Source organism: Thamnophis elegans, chromosome 15 (assembly GCF_009769535.1).
Source record: "Thamnophis elegans isolate rThaEle1 chromosome 15, rThaEle1.pri, whole genome shotgun sequence".
Classification (NCBI taxonomy): Eukaryota; Metazoa; Chordata; class Lepidosauria; order Squamata; family Colubridae; genus Thamnophis; species Thamnophis elegans.
This window is the reverse complement of record NC_045555.1, coordinates 45976831-46000365: the sequence shown is the minus strand read 5'-3', so window position 1 is coordinate 46000365 and position 23535 is coordinate 45976831. Positions and strand designations below refer to the sequence as shown.

Genomic DNA, 23535 nt, shown 5'->3' with positions numbered 1-23535 from the left:
GTTCTATGGGGAAATGTGGTCCATAAATTAAGACGCATCTTATTCAGAGACCTGTCAGGAAATACAACTTATTATTTTTTTTCAGAACAGCCTTAAATTAGCAGTCGCACACGTGGTGGACTGTGCAAATTGGCCTAGGGCATAATTTTGCTTTAGCATTAAGCATTATGTCCGACTGATCATCATCCACTTCTGATGCTGATACTCTGTCAGCGAGGTGATGTTCTCTTCTTCCTCACCTTGCATCAGGGGTGGGTTTCAACCGGTTCGCGGCGGTCCCCGCGAACCGGTTGGTCGGCGAACCCGGAAGTAAGTAACTTCCGGGAACGGCGAAGGACCCACCCACCCGCCCGCGGTCCTTACCGGTCTTTGAAGGCTTCTGCGCTTCCACGCAGGCACATGGCACATACAGCGCCTGCGCGATTCTCCGTGAGCAGCTGGATGGCACATACAGCGCCTGCGTGAGTCTCCGCGAGCAGCTGGAGCATCGCTCAGGCGCTAAGACACATGCGTGAACTGCGCGCGTGCACGAGGACGCCGCCGGCCCCGTTCCAACCGAACCGGTTGGAACGGGATTAGCAACCCACCCCTGTCTTGCATACTTGGAGCTGATCAGAAGGAATGTGCATGCAGCTGGGGTTTGAATCCCAAAAAAACAAGTAAATATAGTTACCATGGGAACTATACAGTTTGTACCGGATCTTTTGCAGAATGAAAAGAACATAATTTTGGAATAGGGCAAAGAATCTCACCTTATCGTGTGGGGAAGAAAAATGACGATGATGAAAAAGATACGTTTCTTTGTAGAGGGGAAGGCCCTTGGGGGCCTGTTTAGCCATGAGTATGCCAGTGTGCCATCTCAGCAGGCTTTGTTGTGACCCTTTTTGTAGATGGAAATGGTACATGTTAATGTAAGAAGATATAAATCATACCTTTGACATATAGATGTACAATCTGGGTCCAAATTGGCAACTTTGAGTAGATTGCTTGATATTTACGACATCCTAGGGAATCTCAGGATACCAGTTTTCTCACCTTAGTTTTGTAGATGATGCCACGTTATTTCTGATTCATATTCTTTCCGTTCAGTGCAAAATACTAGCTCCCTTCGTGATCTTTGGAAAGTAAGGTTGTTATTGAAAGAGAGATGGGCTTTTGAATCCATTTACATTTGTGCCTTTTGATGTTATCCTTTCTGCATTGGTGAACTACAGCTCCCACTTCCCAAGAAATATTTTTCCCCCCCAGAAAAGCATGTTCAGAATATTGAAACTCTGGTGGCAAGGATAAAAGGCAGAATGTAATTCCCAATAATATATAGTACAGATCAGCCTTCTTTGACTTGGCATGACATCTCCCATATACCCCTAACTGGCATCTTCCTGTTGGCTGATAAAAGATATAGCGTTCGGAGACTGTAGCTAGTCCAGAATGCGGCCGCGTGAGCGATATTGGGTGTACCGAGGTACACCCACGTTACACCTATCCTCCGTGAGCTGCACTGGCTACCAATTGGTCTCCGGATGCAATTCAAGGTGTTGGTTATTACCTTTAAAGCCCTACATGGCTTAGGGCCAGCGAACCTCCGAGACCGCCTACTGCCACATACCTCCCAACAGCCGGTAAGATCCCACAGATTGGACCTCCTTCAGATGCCGTCAGCCAGACAGTGTCGGCTGGCGGGCCCCCGGAGGAGAGCCTTCTCTGTGGCTGCTCCGACCCTTTGGAATCAGCTACCCCAAGAGGTCCGGACCTTACCCACCCTCATGGCCTTCAGGAAAGCTGTTAAAACCTGGCTGTTCCGGCAGGCCTGGGGCTGTTGACCTCATTGTAAAGGTCCAGCCCCGATTAGAAATGTATGCGTGTTGGGAATTTTTAAATTATTCTTTTATTTTGTTTTTCTTTTTCTTTCTTTGTAAACCGCCCGGAGTCCTCCGGGATTGGGCAGCCTAGAAATTTAACAAACAAACCAACAAACAAATAGTTCCTGTTTCTTGATGGAATCTAAACTATTTTTGAAACCACTAGTATGAAAAAGGTGAGAGGGTTTTCAAGAATCCCCCCTCTCCCAATGGGAAGGCTGAGATTAACCCTGAACCGATCAAGAGGCACAATCTGGTTTGCAGCAAGTCACAATTAAAAAAACAGGCTCACGAAAGGACAGGAGATATTTCAAGGCAGTCCACTGAATACACACCGAAGCTTTCAAAATTGGGGAGAAAGACTTCCAAAATCAGGAGCCATATAAATCTTGAAAATTAAAATTTTCAGCAGGTATAATTTTCAGCTGACCCTTAATCCACATTCTCCATAATATTCTTGTGCTCACTTTGGTTTTGTTTTTCTTTTATACTATCATCATTTCTTTTTATTATTGGGGGAGCATCATGGCTCCTTCTCTTATAGTTATAGCAATAGCAGTTAAAGGTTAAAGGTTTATTGCATTTATATGCCGCCCTATTCCCTGAGGGACTCAGGGCGGCTAATAAACCCAGGGGAGGGGGGTAGTGCACACAAGGTAACACAAACAGACAAAATACAGAGAAAAATTTAAAAACAATCAACAGTCACACAATTCGAGTGGGGAAGGGAACTCGTCAACCCCAGGCCTGCCGGAACAGCCAGGTTTTAACGGCTATACGGAAAGCCTGAAGGGAGGCGAGGGTCCGAATCTCCGCGGGGAGTTCGTTCCAGAGGGCCGGAGCAGCCACAGAGAAGGCCCTCCTCCGGGTGGTAGCCAGTCGACATTGGCCAATAGATGGAATACGGAGGAGGCCTAATCTGTGGGATCTAATGGGTCTTTTGGGGGTAATTGGCAGCAGGCGGTCTCTCAAGTACCCAGGTCCAATACCATGAAGGGCTTTATAAGTGACGACTAGCACCTTGAAGCGTATACGGAGACCAATAGGCAGCCAGTGCAGCTCGCGGAGGATAGGTGTAACGTGGGTGTACCGAGGTGCACCCACAATCGCTCGCGTGGCTGCGTTCTGGGCAAGCTGAAGTCTCCGAATGCTCTTCAAGGGACTTATATACCGCTTCATAGGGCTTTCAGCCCTCTCTAAGCGGTTTACAGAGTCAGCATATTGCCCCCAACAACAATCCGGGTCCTCATTTTACCCACCTCGGAAGGATGGAAGGCTGAGTCAACCCTGAGCCGGTGAGATTTGAACAGCCGAACTGCAGAACTGCAGTCAGCTGAAGTAGCCTGCAGTGCTGCATTTAACCACTGCACCACCTCGGCTCCTCCTAGTTCTGTATCTTGACGAATGTATCTTGTCTTTTTATGTACACTGAGAGCATATGTACCAAAGACAAATTCCTTGTGTGTCCAATTCTATTCTATTCAAATAAGGAATCATAGATGGCTATGAATTTGGGGATCTAAAGGCTCTCTGGGCAATGAGTAAGACAGGTGTATACAGAACTTCTTCCGAGGGAGGGAGGGAGATATCTTGTGATACCTTGCCTTGCCCATCCTGAAGAGTCATCTTAATCCTGAGAGCATCACTGCAGGAGGGAATTGCAGAATGGATGACCCAAACAATAGCCATCCATGGCTGCAATTGTTCTATGATCTCATTGAGAATTGATAGATCTGATGAAACTTTTATTCTACAAAGGATAAGTGGCTAAGATAAAAATCATCAAGCAGGGAGGGAGTGAAGTAAAATTCTATTTACTAGCTCTTGGACATCTGGATGATGGCCAGAACCAAATTTTCTTTCCTTTCAGCGATGAAGAAAAAAAATGCAAGGCATTAGTAAAATACTGTTCCAATAGTAGAGATGAATGGTTCAAGAACATTTTAAAATAACAAAACTCTTCTTCAGTATTTTTATTTCTATTGCTATGTTTTACATCTAGTCCCATTATGCATCCCGATCTTTGCAGTAAATAAATAATTACTTTGCAGTAAATAAAACTATAACAAAAAGTCTTAATATTTTTTCATTTGGAAGTATATATTTAATTAAAAAATAAGTAAAAAAAACTTTGAAACTCTATTTTTTTAGGATATCCTTTATAAAAATCCAATCAGATTTAACAAAAGTGTGCATTTCAGCCTATTTTTCAAAACTGCACTGATCACAATCGTAATTAAGTTGTAAAGACTGTCTTCAGTTTACCTTTAATTTATGTAGTAGCTCTTTAAATTATATAATTTGCTTAAACTTGAGTACAAAGGAAATATCAGGGAAAAATAATACTTAAATTTAATATATCACATTTAATTATCAAGATAATAGATGTAGCTGTGCAGAAAAATATTAAAATATTACTCCATCAATCATGTATCTTACATTGGTACAACGGTTTAAGTGGCATGCGTGTTGCAAAAAGCCTCTTCAGATACAAATATCATGTTGATAGGAGCATTTGCTAAAAAATAGAAATGGTTATAACCCTCTCATCCAGTTGAGGCTTCCTTAAGGGTTGAAGTTAGATACCTTTTATGCTATGTAGGGCAATATGTTATTGCTTAAATGCGATTAACTACATCTCTAATTTGGTCCCATGATATTTTGGGGAATTTTTCTATAATTCTAAGAAGTATAGAAGTGTGTACAATATCATGATCGTGTATTTATTTTTTAGGTATTTATTGCAAATTTATAGGCCGCCCTTTTCCCTGAGGGGACTCAGGGCGGCTTACAATCAAAGGGGAAAGGGAGTGAAGGACAAATACAGAAAGAGATGTGAACAAAGTAAATTAAACAGTAAAACACAACATTCACTCGGCATTCGGGAGGGGCGAAAGTAGACTTATCCCCAGGCCTGACGAGCTAGCCAGTTCTTGAGGGCTGTGCGGAAGGCCTGGACAGTGGTGAGGGTACGAATCTCCACGGGGAGATTGTTCCATAGCGTCGGAGCTGCAACAGAGAAGGCTCTCCTCCGCGTAGTCGCCAGTCGGCACTGACTGGCGGATGGAATACGGAGGAGGCCAACTCTATGCGATCTGATGGGGCGCAGGGAGGTAATTGGCAGAAGGCGGTCTCTCAAATAGCCAGATCCACTACCATGGAGCGCTTTATAGGTGGTGAGTAGGACCTTGAAGTGTACCCGGAGATCGACAGGTAGCCAGCGCAGCTCACGGAGGATCGGTGTTATGTGGGCGAACCGTGGTGCGCCCACGATCACTCGCGCGGCCGCATTCTGAACTAGCTGAAGTCTCCGGATACTCTTCAAGGGCAGCCCCATGTAGAGCACATTGTAGTATTCCAGCCTAGAGGTCACAAGGGCTCGAGTGACTGTTGTGAGAGCCTCCCGATTCAGGTAGGGCCGCAACTGGCGCACCAGGCGAACCTGGGCAAATGCCCCCCTGGTCACAGCTGAAAGATGGTGGTCAAAAGTCAGCTGTGGGTCCAGGAGGACTCCCAAGTTGCGGGCCCTGTCTGAGGGGTGTAGATTTTGTCCCCCCAGCCTGAGTGATGGTACGTTGGTCAAATTTTTGGGAGGAAAACACAACAGCCACTCGGTCTTGTCTGGGTTGAGTATCAGTTTGTTTGCTCTCATCCAGTCTTTAACGGCCTCAAGACCCCGGTTCATCACGTCCACCGCTTCATTGAGTTGGCACAGGGCGGACAGATACAACTGTGTATCGTCCGCATATTGATGGTATTTTATCCCGTGCCTCCGAATGATCTCGCCCAGCGGTTTCATGTATATGTTAAATAGTAGGGGGGATAGGACCGACCCCTGCGGCACCCCATAAGTTAGGGGCCTCAGGGACGATCTCTGCCCTCCCACCAACACCGACTGCGACCTGTCCGAGAGATAGGAGGAGAACCACTGTAAAACAGTGCTGCCCACCCCTATCTCCCGCAGTCGTCGCAGAAGGATACCATGGTCGATGGTATCGAAAGCCGCTGAGAGGTCAAGGAGTGTATGAATTGGGGAAGATTGTACTTTTTCAACTTAGATGCTTACAGAGGTGGGTTATACATTTCTCAGTTATTCACGACTGGAGCAGCCCTATAAACTAATGAAATAAATAAAATACAATACATTGTAAGCATTTCCTTCTCATCTCCTTTATGAGTATTAAAAGGTTAAATCTGCTACTACCTCAGGATTATTATTTTTTTCTCATTTAAATTCCATGTTTGGTGGGGAGAGCCACATTCTTGAGCCTAGGTGAGAAGCAAGGGTTTAACCTCAAAGAACCAGATAGAGGAAAGCAAGGAGCAGATTCTGTTAAAAGTTGCAAACATCTGGAGGACCATGTATGACCACCTTGCTGCCTTCTAGTGGTGGTCTGGATTTTTACAGCCCGAAACAGCAATCCTAAAATCGATGTCCTATTTTATGTATAGGATACCTACATTGAAATCAGATGACTCTGAGTTCTAGTGCTCCTTAGAGATAAAAGCAGTGATGGGTTTCAAAAATTTTTCGAACCTACTCTGTGGGTGTGGCCTCCTTTGTGGGAGTGGCTTGCTGGCCATGTGACCTGGTGGGAGTGGCTTGCCGGCCATGTGTTCTCTCTCTCTCTCTCTCTCTCTCTCTCTCTCTCTCTCTCTCTCTCTCTCTCCTTCCTTTTGTCTCTCTGTCCCTTTTTCCTTTTTTTCTTTCATCTCTCTTTCACTTTTTCTTTCTTTTTTTCTTTTTTATTTCTTTCTTCTTCCTTTCTTTCTCTTTCTCTTTCTCAGTGTGAGTCTGTGTGTGTGTGTGTGTGTCAGTGGTGGGTTTCAAAAATTTTTGGAACCTCTTCTGTAGGTGTGGCCTGCTTTCCGGGTCCACTGGTGGAACCTCTTCTAACCGGTTCAGTAGATTTCACGAACCGGTTCTACCGAACTGGTGCGAACTGGCAGGAACCCACCTCTGGATAAAAGCCAAATGGGTGACTCAGGGCAGGTCTCAACCCAAAGGAAACCTTTACCATTATCCCACATACACACATAGATCTAGAGTTGGTGTTCATTAAAAATACATGGATTTGTGGTTCATTTAAGGAGCGGGGGGGAAACCCACACCATTTTGATGTGGGCCTAAATATGTTTCTTTTGTTGCAATGAATAGCAATGACTAACCTTGCAAAAGTTCCATATGCAGCTGAGAATAGTGATGGCACTCTCAAATGGGAGCTTATTATGTAAATTGCAGCAATTTGATTCATCTCCAAGCATTAGAGAAAAATATAACTTTGAGACGATATTTCTGACTGCAGTGCATGCATTTCTCGTAAAGGCAAAGTCTAGAACTTTGAAGGAGACTTTGTGGAGTTGTAGGAAGCTACTCAGAAATGCCAGTTCTTTAAATTATGGCCCATTTAGTCAATATCATTACACTGTTTCATATACATTATAACGTATATTTATGTCTTGAAGAATTATATCTGCTAGCTGGACCTTCTAGGAAATGTTGTTCTAACACATCTTGGAGGATGTATATCTGTATGTGTATTTCATTTTGTTAGGACATAGCAGAGTAGGAAATATAATCTTCATCCCTAAAAATAATGAAGTACTGTGAAACATCTATGTATATCTAAGACCATGTCACGTTGTTATTTGTCTAATATTTCTTTCTACAGATTATTTAATGCCAACACATTTGAGACCATTAGTGGCGATGCTTTCATGGGCCTTCCTCATCTAGAATATTTGTGAGTTGAAATATTTATGGTCCAAGATTTTTTTTTATTTTTTTTTGAGTGAGTTGAATGCCTGAGATGACCAGTTGCGTTTGTAACCCCATCACAGGTTTATAGAAAACAACAACATCAAATCACTTTCCAACACTTCTTTCCGTGGGCTGAAGTCCTTAATTCACTTGTAAGTATGTTTGTTTATTTAAATGTATTGGCCATCCAACTCCAATGTACAAAGCCAAGGAAAACATAAAAGTATCTAAAAGCACTAAATTACACAGCCCCCCCCCAAACTAAATAGATAGCAAAAGCAACAAAACAAAAATGAACAAGGGATAAACTTCAACCACAGACTTTGGACCGATGCATGTTTTCAAACCTTTCCAGAAGCCCAGGTGTGCACCAATAGCTCACAATCAATGCCATCTTACTCGCCTTTGTTTAGAAGTAGACCCCCATTGCATCTAATGGGAGTTGTGTTCTCTGTGTATATAGGAGCATTTTGGGCCTCCTGAAGTTACCACTGTTGCTGACCTGGAGGCTATACATATGAATGTAGTGTATGTATTTCTTGTAATACACACAAAGGCACAGTAAGGGGAGAAACTTCATCACTGTCATTCTCCTTCCAGCTGACCGCAGCTTGCTACTCCTCTCTCCACCATTAGCAGTGGGGAGCACTTAAGTTCTGAGCAGTGACACACAGAGAGAAGGACTCCCTGTGGCTTCTCTCTTTGGTCTAGTGACTCTGCTCCAAAGTACCGCCTAATATTGGCTCAGCAGATTCCTTTGATCAGATAATATGACAGGGGAAGAGGAGGGCCTTATTACAGTTATATAGAGCGCGAGAAGGGTGACCAAGAGCACAGGTGGGCTTTTTAATAGGTAGACTCCAAGGTGAAGGGGATAGAATTGACATTTTTAGTTTTGAATGTTAACTAAAGTGCAGCAAATCTTTTTAGTTTATTAGATGTCTGGTCATTCACCAATGGATCAAATATCTACGTGGAGCTGAAAAGCATTTTGTAGCCAGGTCCCTGCACATTTTTTTTTAACTCTAGCTTTTTCGTGGAGGGTGGGGGGAGGGACATGTTAAGAGCCGAGGTGGCGCAGTGGTTAAATGCAGCACTGCAGGCTACTTCAGCTGACTGCAGTTCTGCAGTTCGGCTGTTCAAATCTCACCGGCTCAGGGTTGACTCAGCCTTCCATCCTTCCGAGGTGGGTGAAATGAGGACCCGGATTGTTGTTGGGGGCGATATGCTGACTCTGTAAACCACTTAGAGAGGGCTGAAAGCCCTATGAAGCGGTATATAGTTGCGGCCCTACCTGAACCGGGAGGCACTCACAACAGTCACTCGAGCCCTTGTGATCTCCAGGCTGGAATACTGCAATGTGCTCTACATGGGGCTGCCCTTGAAGAGCATCCGGCGACTTCAGCTAGTCCAGAATGCGGCCGCGCGAGTGATCGTGGGCGCACCACGGTTCGCCCACATAACACCGATCCTCCGTGAGCTGCGCTGGCTACCTGTTGATCTCCGGGTGCACTTCAAGGTCCTACTTACCACTCACAAAGCGCTCCATGGTAGTGGATCTGGCTATTTGAGAGACCGCCTTCTGCCAATTACCTCCCTGCGTCCCATCAGATAGCACAGGGTAGGCCTCCTCCGAATTCCATCCGCCAGTCAGTGCCGACTGGCGACTACGCGGAGGAGAGCCTTCTCAGTTGCAGCTCCGACGCTATGGAACAATCTCCCCGTGGAGATCCGCACCCTCACCACCGCCCAGGCCTTCCGCACGGCCCTTAAGATCTGGCTATCCCGTCAGGCCTGGGGATGAAAAATGTTAGTTTGTCCCCTCCCGAATGATGAATGAATGTTGTGCTCTATTTTTAATATTATGTATTGTCTTATGTTTTTTGTCTTTTTATCCCCTTCCCCGTGTTTTGTAAGCCGCCCTGAGTCCCCTCAGGGAAAAGGGCGGCCTATAAATTATAATAAACATTCCAAACATTCCAAACATATAAGTCTAACTGCTATTGCTATCGCTATGTTAGAGATGCAATCATCAAAAGGAAGCCAGATTGAAATGCTCATCCTTTTTAAAATTACAATTATTTTGAGAAGTAGCCAAATTATGCTCCACAGTGAAGACTTCTATTACCAGTTTGTTTCTTAACTAATGACAACCCCCCCCCCAATTGTGAGCACCTTGTAGGAGCAATGGAGCAACTATTGTTGCATGCATGTGACTTATGATGATGATGTGACTTATGTCCCTAATGTGATGAATGCAATAGCATCATTTGCACAGTTCCGTTATGAGGCATATAACTTGTCCCCGGATACCTGCAATCCTGGTATTATTCGGCATTTTCCATTGTTCAGATTTCAAGAATATGATGGGCTTGAAGGTCAAAATGGTCCATAGCAATAGCAGTTAGACTTATATGCCGCTTCATAGGGCTTTCAGCCCTCTCTAAGCGGTTTACAGAGTCAGCATATCGCCCCCACAGTCTGGGTCCTCATTTCACCCACCTCGGAAGGATGGAAGGCTGAGTCAACCTTGAGCTGGTGAGATTAGAACCGCTGAACTGCAGATAACAGTCAGCTGAAGTGGCCTGCAGTACTGCACCCTAACCACTGCGCCACCTCGGTTCGGTAGTCCACTGAATGCTCTGGAATTAATTGTAAATATATTACCTACCAATTGAGATAGTTGAGATAAACTCCAGAGACTTTTTACCATTATTTTCCTGGTTCAAAAGAGTCAAGATGAGACCACCAACTCTTAAATAGTGAAACTATTACTAGCGTTATGATATTTTGTTAATAAAGGGATAAAAAAAATAACCAAGTCCTCGGAATTGGCCTGTAGACAGACCTTCAGTAATATCAAGAGCCGAGGTGGCGCAGTGGTTAGGGTGCAGTACTGCGGGCCACTTCAGCTGACTGTTAGCTGCAGTTCGGCGGTTCAAATCTCACCGGCTCAAGGTTGACTCAGCCTTCCATCCTTCCGAGGTGGGTGAAATGAGGACCCAGACTGTGGGGGTGATATGCTGACTCTGTAAACCGCTTAGAGGGTGTTGAAAGCCCTATGAAGCGGTATATAAGTCTAACTGCTATTGCTATTGCTATATGTTGGAACAGAATCAATGTTATACAGGCATTTATTCGTGTAATATATTGTTTAGTCATTTTTTCTTCCCATTTAAGACTATGAATAATAAACAGCATGATGACAGCAAACATATTACTGTTATTGTTTTCTTGGACTAGAAGGTTATGATGGGATGGAAACCTTCCACGCTAGTGAAAGGGCATCCATGGGTGGAAAACAATTTAAGGGTGATCATAGACGTCTAAGAGGGAAGTGGTGACTCAGTGGCTAAGACGCTGAGCTTGTCGATCAGAAGGTTAGCAGTTCAAATCCCTAGCACCGCATAATGGCGTGAGCTCCCGTTACTTATCCCAGCTTCTGCCAACCTAGCAGTTCGAAACCACATAAAAATGCAAGTAGGAAAATAGGAACCACCTTTGGTGGGAAGGTGAAAGCGTTCCATGCGCCTTCGGCGTTTAGTCACGACGGCCACATGACCACAGAGACGTCTTCGGACAGCGCTGGCTCTTTGGCTTTGAAACGGAGATGAGCACCGTCCCCTAGAGTTGGGAATGACTAGCACATATGTGCAAGGGGAACCTTCACCTTTATAGATGTCTATGAGACAAGCCATGGCTATAAAGCCTATGCAACGGATATCCCTGAGCAGTATTTCTCAACATGCCGGTCTGAGGAATTCTGGGAGTTGAAGTCAGCACATGTTAAAGCTGTCCTGCAGGTGGAATTGCTATTAAGGTAGAATTTGAGGACAGAGAATGCTTAAAGCACCCTGAAATCTTTTTCATTGTTAACAATAACAACGAAAACACAAGGCATCCTTAATGTTCTCTGAGCTTGCTTGTTTTCCTGCAGATGTTCATTACCCAAACTAGATAACCTCATCAGAGCACTGATGATATTACGTAGTTTGGGTAATGAAACGGCTGCAAGAAAACAGGCTCAGTACCCCTCATTTCAACCGAGTTACAAATTTTCTCCTTTATTGGTAAAAAAATACAAGGATCGTGGCTAAGAGTTTGGCAAGACAGCAGAGAGCTTAGAACAACAGGGAGTGTGGGTGTAATATTTAAAGAGGAATTATGCTTTTTGAGGCATAATAAGTAAACACGTTCCATATTACAATAATATTCGCATTACTGGTGTTGCTACACCTTAGAGCCGAGGTGGCGCAGTGGTTAAATGCAGCACTGCAGGCTACTGCTAGATCAGCAGTTCAGCGGTTCAAATCCCACCGGCTCAGGGTTGACTCAGCCTTCCATCCTTCCGAGGTGGGTAAAATGAGGACCCAGATTGTTGGGGGCAATATGCTGACTCTCTGTAAACCGCTTAGAGAGGGCTGAAAGCCCTATGAAGCGGTATATAAGTCTAACTGCTATTGCTACAACTAATTGCAATAGTGAATCACATCATAGCACTGCATACGCTATCATTTGCCATCCTAGTGATTCATCAAACAGGAAAGAAAGAATGCAAGATTAATCTAACCCTAATTATATAATTTTTTTTACAGGAGTCTTGCAAACAACAACCTCCAAACGCTCCCTAAAGACATATTCAAAGGATTGGATTCACTAACAAATGTGTAAGAAAACTTTTTTGATATTCCCGTTATGAACGGAAAGAAGAAGGAAGGCTCACAGATATTTCTTATGGAACAACTTCTCATACAATCAGCCTGAAGTTATCCATTTTATATCCACTTATCATCAATTATCTCATCCATCTAATAGGTGTTTATTTTTCCATTGAGAAGCATTCCTCAAGGCAGTTTTCTGCAAGCTGGCAGCTTCCAGATATGCCCAGGTTGCGGAAAGGTGCCGCAGAACATCTAAAACAAGATTGTCCTCTATATATAATGTGTTTTTGTGGCAACCTTATCTCCCAGGCGGATTTTCTTAAAATTATATCGGGGTGCATTTTTAAATAGTTTATCAAATGGCCCTGCAAAAGGGAGAAGGAGGAAGGGAGAAAGAAAGAGAGAAAAAAAAACCTACTTCATGTGCTTGGAAATTACAATCTGTGTAACCTTTCATAGAAACGGGGAATGGAATGAATTTCTCAGCTGCCTCGACTGAGAGCGTTAGCTGTTCTCTAAGAGCACATTTAGCCATCCCCACTGTCAAGAAAGCCAGCCGCTTTAAACAATTCGCTCTGCACCGATAAAAGCCGCGGCAGTGAAATCAGGAAGGCGGGTCCTACCCTCCCCTTCCCCCCCCCCTCCCGGCCCGTTGGTTCCTGGAAATTGAAAGGCATGGAACATACAGCAAACTGATGGAAAAAAATTGCATTTGAAAATCTGAAAATTCTTACAGGAAGTCACATATCTTTTTCTTGCAATTTTTCACGGCATATCTTGCCTACCTGGGAATGAAGCAGACTTAACTGACTCTGGACCAGTGGTGGGTTTCAAAAAATTGTTGGACGCTCTTCTGTAGGCGTGGCCTGCTTTCCGGGTCCACTGGTGGAACCTCTTCTAAGCGGTTCGGTAGATTTGACGAACCGGTTCTGCCGAACCGTTGCGAACCGGTAGGAACCCACCTCTGCTCTGGACTATTAATGAATATTAAGTATATTTCCCCTCTTAGAATAAGGCCAAGGAACCATTTATTTGAGTTGTAGTCCCACCTGAGCAGTGGTGGGTTTCAAAAAAAATTCGAACCTACTCTGTGGGTGTGGCCTCCTTTGTGGGAGTGGCTTGCCGGCCATGTGACCTGGTGGGAGTGGCTTGCCGGCCATGTGTTTTCTCTCTCTTTCTCTCTCTCTCTCTCTTTCCTTCCTTTTGTCTCTCTGTCCCTTTTTCCTTTTTTTTCTTTCATCTCTCTCTCAATTTTTCTTTCTTTTTTTTATTTCTTTCTTTCTTCCTTTCTTTCTCTTTCTCTCTCTGTGTGAGTCTGTCTGTCTGTCTGTCTCTGTGTGTGTGTGTGTGTGTGTGTGTGTGTGTGTGTCAGTGGTGGGTTTCAAAAATTGTTGGAACCTCTTCTGTAGGTGTGGCCTGCTTTCCGGGTCCACTGGTGGAACCTCTTCTAACCGGTTCGGTAGATTTGACGAACCGGTTCTACCGAACTGGTGCGAAGTGGTAAGAACCCACCTCTGCACCTGAGACATGAAGCCAGCTAGGTAGCTGTTGTGACTCAGCAGCAGTCTTCTGTGAGTCTTTTCGAGATGCAAGATTAACAATGCAGCTGGGGCTCGTTAGTGGGTCTTTGGGTGATAAAAGGACGGATGGTGCCACGCCCTGGTTGCAGGAGTCAACGTTCCTTGGTTCGTTCAACATTGATTGATCATCAGTCGTGGTTTATGTAAGATACACTTGGAGAAGTGCTTTGTTTTCTGTAACCCTGATTCAAGAAGACACTTGGAGAAGTGCATTGCTTGTAAGAGTTTTTGTTTGGTTTTCTGTTATCTAGTCAAAGACTTTATTTATGTTATTTTGGGGCTCGCAGCCAGTTTGAGCCGAGAACTGATAAAGAGAGTTCCTTTTAAGTTGTTTGCCTGTCGTCTGTTTAATGAGCGGAGAAGGGGGGACAGAACAGGTAGCCTTGGGCCAGTCATTCTCTCTCAACCCTAGGAAGGAGGCAAGGGTGAATCACTGAGAAAACTGTGATGATTAATCCAGGCAGTCGCTATTATACCAAACTGGTTCTATTTTCCCTTGGATCCTGTTAGAATTAGAGAGAAAATATTCTAAATGGCTAAGGGCCAATTAAGTGTGCTTCGTTCACAGAGAGGCAAGATGGAGTGAAGGCCTATTTGTATGATGAAAGGCCCCCTGACGCCTCATTTTATTTTTTCTGGCACCTGCTTCCCTCTTTCCCAAAGAACTGAGGCCAAGAGCTGCATCTGGATATAAGGCAGCAATTTTGTCCATCTAACTTTTATGCATAGCAGTGGTGAAATTTAATTGTTTTTTTTTTTACTATCAGTTCTATGGGTGTGGCTTGGTGGGCATGGCATGGCTTGGTGGGCGTGGCAAGGGAAGGATACCGCGAAATCTCCACTCCCACCCCACTCTGGGGCTAGCCAGAGGTGATATTTGCCGGTTCTCCGAACTACTCAAAAATTCCGCTACCGGTTCTCCAGAACCGGTCAGAACCTGCTGGATTTCACCCCTGATGCATATATTTATGGTTATGCATTGGGGGCCTTTTGAGTTAGTATCAATTACTGTAACTCCCTGGCTTAATCCTTGCAGTTTTCATGGCAAGCTTTTTTGGGAAGTGGTTTCTCATTTCCTCCTTCTTAGGGCTGGGAGAGAGTAACTGGCCGAGGTAGCGCAGTGGTTAAATGCAGCACTGCAGGCTACTTCAGCTGACTGCAGTTCTGCAGTTCGGCGGTTCAAATCTCACCGGCTCAGGGTTGACTTAGCCTTCCATCCTTCCGAGGTGGGTAAAATGAGGACCCGGATTGTTGTTGGGGGCAATATGCTGACTCTGTAAACCGCTTAGAGAGGGCTGAAAGCCCTATGAAGCAGTATATAAGTCTAACTATTGCTATTGCTAGATAGATGATAGGTAGAAAAAGAGAGAGAGAGAGAGATGTAGGTAGGTAGGTAGAGATACATAGATAGATCATAGATTGATAGATCGATAGATTGATCAATAGGTGATAGATAGATAGATAGATGATAGATAGATAGAGATGATAGATAGATGATAAATAGATGATAGATAAATAGATAGATAGATAGATAGATAGATAGATAGATAGATAGATAGATGATAGATTGATAGATTGATAGTTTGGTTTGATAGACGGAGAGCCGAGGTGGCGCAGTGGTTAGGGTGCAGTACTGCAGGCCACTTCAGCTGACTGTTATCTGCAGTTCAGTGGTTCAAATCTCACCGGCTCAAGGTTGACTCAGCCTTCCATCCTTCCGAGGTGGGTGAAATGAGGACCCGGATTGTTGGGGGCAATATGCTGACTCTGTAAACCACTTAGAGAGGGCTGAAAGCCCTATGAAGCGGTATATAAGTCTAACTGCTATTGCTAAGTTACCAAGCTGGCTTCATGGCTAAGGCAGGACTAGAACTCCCAGTCTCCTGGATTCTAGCCTAGTGTCTTAACCGCTAGACCAAACTGGCTCTCCTTATGCATAACAATACTTCCCTTTTATGTATATATTTTCCAAGAGATGCAATTGCTAGTCCTATACTTCCATTTCATGCGAATGCAATTACATAAGAAATACATCAAAGAATAGTTACATCCATCTACCCCAAATAATTTTAATGATTACAAGAAATGTTCGAAATGAGACCGACACCCCTCACAATAAAGTGACACAGTGTTCCAGCAGAAAATGGGCTGAAATGTGTGCAATAAAATAAAACTACATGGAGAACAGGCATTTTCTGTAGCATCTGGAGATGTAATTATGGTTTCACAAAGCAAAATATGTTTTATCAAGATCCAGATAACAACTGAGGAAACTAAAATGAGCTAGGTTTGTTAATAAGAAGGACTTGTACCCAAATATCATCTATCTAAATCAGTTGGATTTAATTTCCTGAACGTGGCTCTTCTTATTTTAGCATGAAAGAGGAACCACAACATTTGAAGGTATTTTTTGCTTTTAAAAAGGACATTAATAAAACTGATATTATTTACATGACATCTAGAATAATGAACTGGAACATCACATGGAAAGTTGTTTGAAATTTGTTTCCCGTAAAATTAAAATTGAGTCTTTAACAAAAGAACATTTTGCTGATGGGACACTACAGCAATAAAAATTAGTGGCAATTGCCTTCCTGTTGGAGATATATTTTGACTTGGAATATTAATTCATATGATTTGAATTATGAATGACTTGAGCCCTGTTATTGAATTGCAATATACAGAACTGGTCCTATGACTCGGGAACAATTATGCGTAAAAAAAATGCATTAGTCTTGGCGATAATTCTGGTCTTTGGAATTTAGCAAGACATCCAAAATTGTGGACCTTGTGGTACACTAATGAACACTAAGACAAGATGGAAAAGAGGTATCTACATCTGATATGGGGCAGTGGATTGTTGATCAGCATTGTTGGTCAAATTATGAATTATTATAATTGCTGTTGATTGGTTGGTCAGTTTGAGAAAGGAGCAAGGAAAATACTTTATGTTGCCCGTGTTCAAAGTTCTTAGAGTTCTGTTGGAATGTTAGTTCCCAGGCCTTTTTTTCGGTTCCACCACAAAGGCGCGTATGTCAAAACCGCGTGTGACTAAACCGCGGTGACAAAACCGCGTCGTCAAAACCGCGGAGACGAATGAGCGCTGAAGTGCGCTGACAACAGCGCGCCGACAGAAGCGCGCTGTAACATAACCCTAACCCTAACCCTAACCCTAAACCTAACCCTAAACCTTACCTTAAGTTAAATCGCGCTTCTGTCGGCGCGCTGTTGTCGGCGCGCTTTTGACATCGCGGTTTTAGCGCCGCAGTTTTGTCTGCGCGCTTTTGACGTTCGCGGTTATGTCGTGCCACGTTTTTTTCTATTTGCAATCTGAATATGTCTTAAGGGAACATCGTATTGTTAATATTATTGCATTCTTCTTTAATAATTTGTTTCTAAAATCAGTTAAAAGAAGTAATCTTACATTTGCGAAGAGGGAAGCAAGCTTAAAGCTCTTTTGCTGTATTAGAGGATTTTCGTTCCAGATCTAATTTAAGCCTGGAGGAATTACTCAACTAGAATAAGATTTCAGCCCAAAAAAAAGACACACACCCCAACTCCCGGCAGCATTCTCCATACATAATCCAGGCAAAAGCATCTGCAAAATTGGAGGCTTTCATCAAAATAACAAAAACAGCATTTGCGTTGTCGTTCTACAATCTCCATCCTTTTGTATATGGATCAGTTGTGGGTTTCAAAAAATCTTTGGACCCTCTTCTGTAGGTGTGGCCTGCTTTCCGGATCCACTGGTGGAACCTCTTCTAACCGGTTCGGTAGATTTGACGAACCGGTTCTACCGAATAGGTGCGAACTGGTAAGGACCCACCTCTGATATGGAGATGGCGCAGTGGTTAGGGTGCAGTACTGCAGTCCATTTCAGCTGACTGTTATCTGCAGTTCGGCTGTTCAAATCTCACCGGCTCAAGGTCGACTCAGCCTTCCATCCTTCCGAGGTGGGTAAAATGAGGACCCGGATTGTTGTTGGGGGCGATATGCTGACTCTGTAAACCGCTTAGAGAGGGCTGAAAGCCCTATGAAGCGGTATATAAGTCCAACTGCTATTGCTATTGCTAACACCATAATTCATATAGAAAAGAGAAATATAATAGAAGGGTGCTTAATTCAGTGTAAGATTTTTACCTCCTTTTCGTCTCTCTCAAGAAATTTAATATACGGTTGCTTTTTTAACTACCAAGGTTTTTTTTTTTAATATAGGCTGGGTTTCTTCCTTAGAACACATTGTCTTTCATGCAATAGTGATCTCAAAATATTATAAACTGATAACCTATTTTTATTTTTACAACAAGAGATAATGTATTGAAACTGTAACATTTCAAAAATGTTGTTCTGTCTAGAGACCTGAGGGGAAATGCATTCAAATGTGATTGCAAATTGAAATGGTTAATTGCATGGATAAGCAGAACAAATGCAACAGTGGAAGACATTTATTGTGAAAATCCACCGGAGTATAAGAAACGCAAAATCAACAGCCTCTCGGCTAGTGAATTTGATTGCATCATTACACGTGAGTTCTTCAACCTGTCTTCTGTTTCTTTCATTCTCTGTTGTTCTTCAAGTGTGTTTTCTTTCTACTGGGTTAATGTATACATCTACCTAGCCCGAATATTGCCTGCCTTTATTCACAGCAAGGGGCGCGCGTCGGCTCAGGAGGGACGCGGTGGCTAAGAAGCTGAGCTTGTCGATCAAAAGGTCAGCAGTTCAGTGGTTCAAATCCCTAGCGCCACATAACGGGATGAGCTCCCGTTACTTGTCCCAGCTTCTGCCAACCTAGCAGTTCAAAAGCACATAAAGAAATGCAGGTAGAAAAATAGGGACCACCTTGGTGGGAAGGTAACGGTGTTCCGTGCGCCTTCTATGTTTACAGTCATGCCAGCTACATGACCACGGAGACGTCTTCGGACAGCGCTGGCTTTTCAGCTTTGAAACAGAGATGAGCACCATCCCCTAGAGTTGGGAATGACTATCACATATGTGCAAGGGGAACATTTACCTTTACCTGTTCATAGCAGCTTTCAAGATCTCACTCTTCTCTGTTGTGTTGAGATTTTTCTCTCCGTCCTTCTCTGTAGGAAAATCTCTACTATGTGGGATTGTTTTACTATGTAGGGTCTAACTGGCTAAAACTGTTCTGTTAGTACTCATGCTTGGGGATGATCAACATTTCTCATTCCATATTGACTGAAAGTATCTGATTTGCAGTATTTATGAAAATCAGTGTGCCTGCTATATTCATAATTTTCATCTCAAGAAAGTTTCAAGTTCAAGTTTCAAGTTTATTAGAATTTGTATGCCGCCCACTCCCATAGGGACTCCGGGCGGCTCACAACAGACAAGAAACATTTAATTTTAAAAAATAGAGATAAAAAATAAAAATACAGTATTAAAATTCACGTCACCCATTCCATCTAAACGGGGCTGGATATCAATCAACAGCCCCAGGCCTGCCGGAACAGCCAGGTCTTGATGGCTTTACGGAAGGCTGGGAGAATGGTAAGGGTCCGGATCTCTGCAGGTAGATGGTTCCACAGGGCCGGCGCAGCAACAGAGAAGGCCCTCCCCCAGCGAGTCGCCAGCCGGCATTGTCCGGCTGACGGCACCCGGAGGAGGCCCAACCTGTGCGATCTTGTTGGTCGTTAGGAGGTAAGTGGCAGGAGGCGGTCTCTCAGAAAAAGCCTGTTTGATCTAGGGCGGTGGTGAGTGCCGAAAAGTGAGCGGCGCATGTGCGCTTGTTGGTCCGCAACCCGGAAGAGTAGCTGCCCAGGGGGCATGCGCGTGCCGCAAAATGAACTCCCAGTTTCCAGTGTCTGCATGCGGCGATCAGCTGGCCGGTGCGCATGCTCACTACGGAAAATGTAAGACCAGCTCTTCCAGCTTCTGGCACTGCTGCATGCACGGCCAGCTGATTGTTGTGCGCGCATGTACACCAGAAACCCAGAAGAGGAATGGGTGAAACCATGCGTGGTTCGCCAACATTAGGGGGTAAGCTACCTCCTGCCACATACCTCCCAACGACCAATAAGATCTCACAGGTTGGGCCTCCTCCAGGTGCCGTCGGCCGGACAATGCCGGCTGGTGGCCCCTTGGGGGAGGGCCTTCTCTGTAGCTGCTCCGGCCCTGTGGAACGATCTACCCATAGAGATCCGGACCCTACCCACTCTCCCTGCCTTCCGTAAAGCCGTCAAGACCTGGCTGTTCCGGCAGGCCTGGGGCTGTTGATTAATGTCCAGCCCCACTTAGATAGAATGGATGGTGTGTAATTTTAACAACTGTATTTTTATTCTTAAATTTTAAATGTTATTATCTTGAATTGAATTGAATTTATTATATTTCTATGCTGCCCTTTTCCCCAAGGGGACTCAGGGCGGCTCACAAACCAAGTCAGGGGGGGATAGGGGATACAAATAGGGAAAAAAGACATGGACAGACAATACCACAATTTAAAAGCAACTCAACAGGCACACCATTCGAGCGGGAACAGGAACTCATCAGCCCCAGGCCTGTCAGAATAGCCAGGTTTTGAGGGCTTTGCGGAAAGCCTGGATGGTGGTGAGGGTCCGAATCTCCATGGGGAGCTCGTTCCAGAGGGCCGGAGCAGCCACAGAAAAGGCCCTCCTCCGGGTGGTCGCCAATCAGCATTGGCCGGCGGATGGAATTCGGAGGAGGCCTAATCTGTGGGATCTAATCGGTCTATTGGAGGTAATTGGCAGCAGGCGGTCTCTCAAGTCTTGCTCTGTAAGCCGCCCAGAGTCCCACAGGATTGGGCAGCATACAAATTCTATTAAATTACAAATTCTATTAAATTACAAAAATTAGAAGCTGGAAGGCCGAATGTTCTACTCCTAGTTTAAGCCTGGAACCCAGCTTGGTGACTCTGGGACAGCCAGTCTCTTTCTCTCTCTGCACTAGAAACAAGACATTGGCAAGTCCCTGCCAAAAACGTTGCCAAGGAAACTACAGGGATTTATCCTTGTATTCAGCAGGAGTCAGATGTGAACTTGATCATCCGTAACAACCACAGTAGGAATTCGGCTAATTAGAATTGGTTATGATTCAAGCATGAGTGCCATTCTCTGTTAATAAACATTTTCATCTTTTTTTTTTTTTGAAATTTAATAAAATTTGTATGCCGCCCAATCCTATGGGACTCTGGGCGGCTTACAGAACAAGATAAAAAGCATTTAAAAAAATTAAAGATCAAAATACAGTTGTTAAAATTACACACCATCCATTCTGTCTAAGTGGGGGCTGGACATTGATCAACAGCCCCAGGCCTGCCGGAACAGCCAGGTCTTGACAGCTTTACGGAAGGCCGGGAGAATGGTAAGGGTCCGGATCTCTACGGGTAGATCGTTCCACAGGGCTGGCGCAGCTACAGAGAAGGCCCTTCCCTGGGGGACCGCCAGCCGGCATTGTCCGGTCGACGGCACCTGGAGGAGGCCCAACCTGTGAGATCTTGTTGGTCGTTGGGAGGTATGTGGCAGGAGGCGGTCTCTCAGGTAGCCAGGTCCTAAACCATGTAGGGCTTTAAAAGTAACGACTAGCACCTTGAAGCGCGTTCGGAGACCAATGGAGAGCCAGTGCAGCTCGCGGAGGATGGGTGTAACATGGGTGTATCTAGGTACACCCTGTATCGCTCGCGCGATCTTGTTGACTAAAGTCTAATAAAAAGGAGAAATAGATTTTACAAAACGCCACTGCCTTGAACAAGCAATCTACTTTTTACAATAACATTCAAAGGAGTAAATACCAACTTTTAGTATGTGCTTTTTCAGAATTTGTCGTGTTTCGAAAGCTGCCGTATCAGTCCCTGTCAGTGGACACATTCTCATTCATGAATGATGAATACGTGGTTATCGCTCAGCCTTTTATGGGAAAGTGTATCTTTCTGCAATGGGACCATGTGGAAGGGACATTCAGGAATTTTGATAACATCACAGGTATTGACAGCTCATTTCTCTGAATCGTTGTGTTGCCTTATCGTAATGCCAGTTGATGACATGCTTTGTCGATCTTTGTGCAGGGACCTCGGTGGTTGTCTGTAAGCCGATTATTGTCGAGAATTGCTTGTACATCATTGTTGCCCAGCTCTTTGGTGGCTCCCATATTTACAAGAGAGACATTCACGCCAATAAATTCATTAAAATCCAGGACATTGAGATCCTTAAGATCAGAAAACCGAACGACATCGAAACATTCACCATTGTTAAGGACGCATATTTTGCAATAGCAGATAGTTCGAAAGCGGGCATCACCACTATCTACAAATGGAATGGAAATGGGTTTTATTCCGACCAATCTTTGCACGAATGGTACAGAGACACTGATGTGGAATACCTTGAAATAGCCACCAAGCCTCACCTGATCATCTCAAGCAGTTCTCAACACCCGGTCCTGTATCAGTGGAATGGGGGCACAAACAATTTCGCCGACCCAGTGGATATTCCAGATATGGAAGATGTTTACTCTGTCAAACACTTCAAAGTGAAGGAAGATATTTACGTTTGCCTAACAAGATTCATTGGGGATTCCAAAGTGATGAAATGGACAGGCTCCAAATTTCTGGATTTACAAAGAATGCCATCCAGGGGGTCCATGGTGTTCCAGCCTCTTCAGATAAAGAATTATCAGTATGCCATTCTTGGGAGTGATTATTCTTTCACTCAAGTCTATTTTTGGGATGCGGGAAAAGCCAAGTTTGTTAAGTTTCAAGAATTAAATATTCAAGCGCCGAGATCCTTCACACACGTTTTTGTTGACAAACAAGATTTTCTCTTTGCATCAAGCTTTAAAGGAACCACAGTGATCTATAAGCACATCATAATTGACTTAAGTGCATGATACATATTTACACACACACACACACACACACACACACACACACACACACACACAGAGTATGGAAATCTGTTGTGAGACTTCTTCCATTAATAACAACAGAGACCTAACGAATGAAATGCATGGCAACAATTCTCTTTACTTCCAGTCTGCGAAATGCCTTTTAACAGCTGAGATTGTTAAAATAAAGTGCTACAACTAATATCTTCAACCATAAATGTCAAGTCTAGTGCTGTTTGAAATTACAATTTTAAAAGAAGGACAAATTAAAGCATTCACTATTATCTGCAACAACAGTGTAAATAGCTAGCGAAGCTCCATCCCTCCTAAATGAGTTGGAAAGCACCAATCATCTGTTAATTTTCCAATATTCACCGATCTGAAAAATTGCCAAATAAAATGTTTACGTTTTCTTTCCTATTCTCAAATAGCTTTATTTATATAGCCACCCCATAGATGGTTTTTGCACATTTTGAGTGGTTTCCTAGGGTCATGAAAGTTCAGTATTACCAGAAATGTTATATTGCATTTTGATTCAAGTCTATCGCTTACACTTTTCTAAACAGAAAGGGTTGTTTCATCCAACACAAGCAGATAATTTGTATGCATTCACATTTATTTCCATGACCTTCATAAGAAAAATCAACTGACATTTTGTTCACAGTGTGTAGAGTACTGACAATTTCTGTCCTAATGGGAAAGATATCAATTGCCATCTTTCTAAAGCAATTAGAAATATCAGACTCTGTTGGCATATAAATATTAAATATTCAGGGCTTAGCAATAGCAGTTAGACTTATATACCGCTTCATAGG

At 43.9% G+C, this 23535-nt stretch overlaps 1 protein-coding gene across 1 annotated transcript; it reads left to right on the top strand.

Annotated features, from left to right (window-relative positions):
• The first annotated feature begins 7532 nt into the window (after positions 1 to 7532).
• LGI1 (leucine rich glioma inactivated 1) lies at positions 7533 to 23142 on the top strand. The gene is made up of 6 exons (XM_032231983.1): positions 7533 to 7606; positions 7704 to 7775; positions 12219 to 12290; positions 18220 to 18389; positions 21658 to 21822; positions 21906 to 23142. Exons 1-6 carry the CDS (start codon positions 7581 to 7583, stop codon positions 22721 to 22723), a joined length of 1323 nt encoding a protein of 440 aa, XP_032087874.1. The 5' UTR covers positions 7533 to 7580; the 3' UTR covers positions 22724 to 23142.
• Positions 23143 to 23535: the final 393 nt, after the last annotated feature.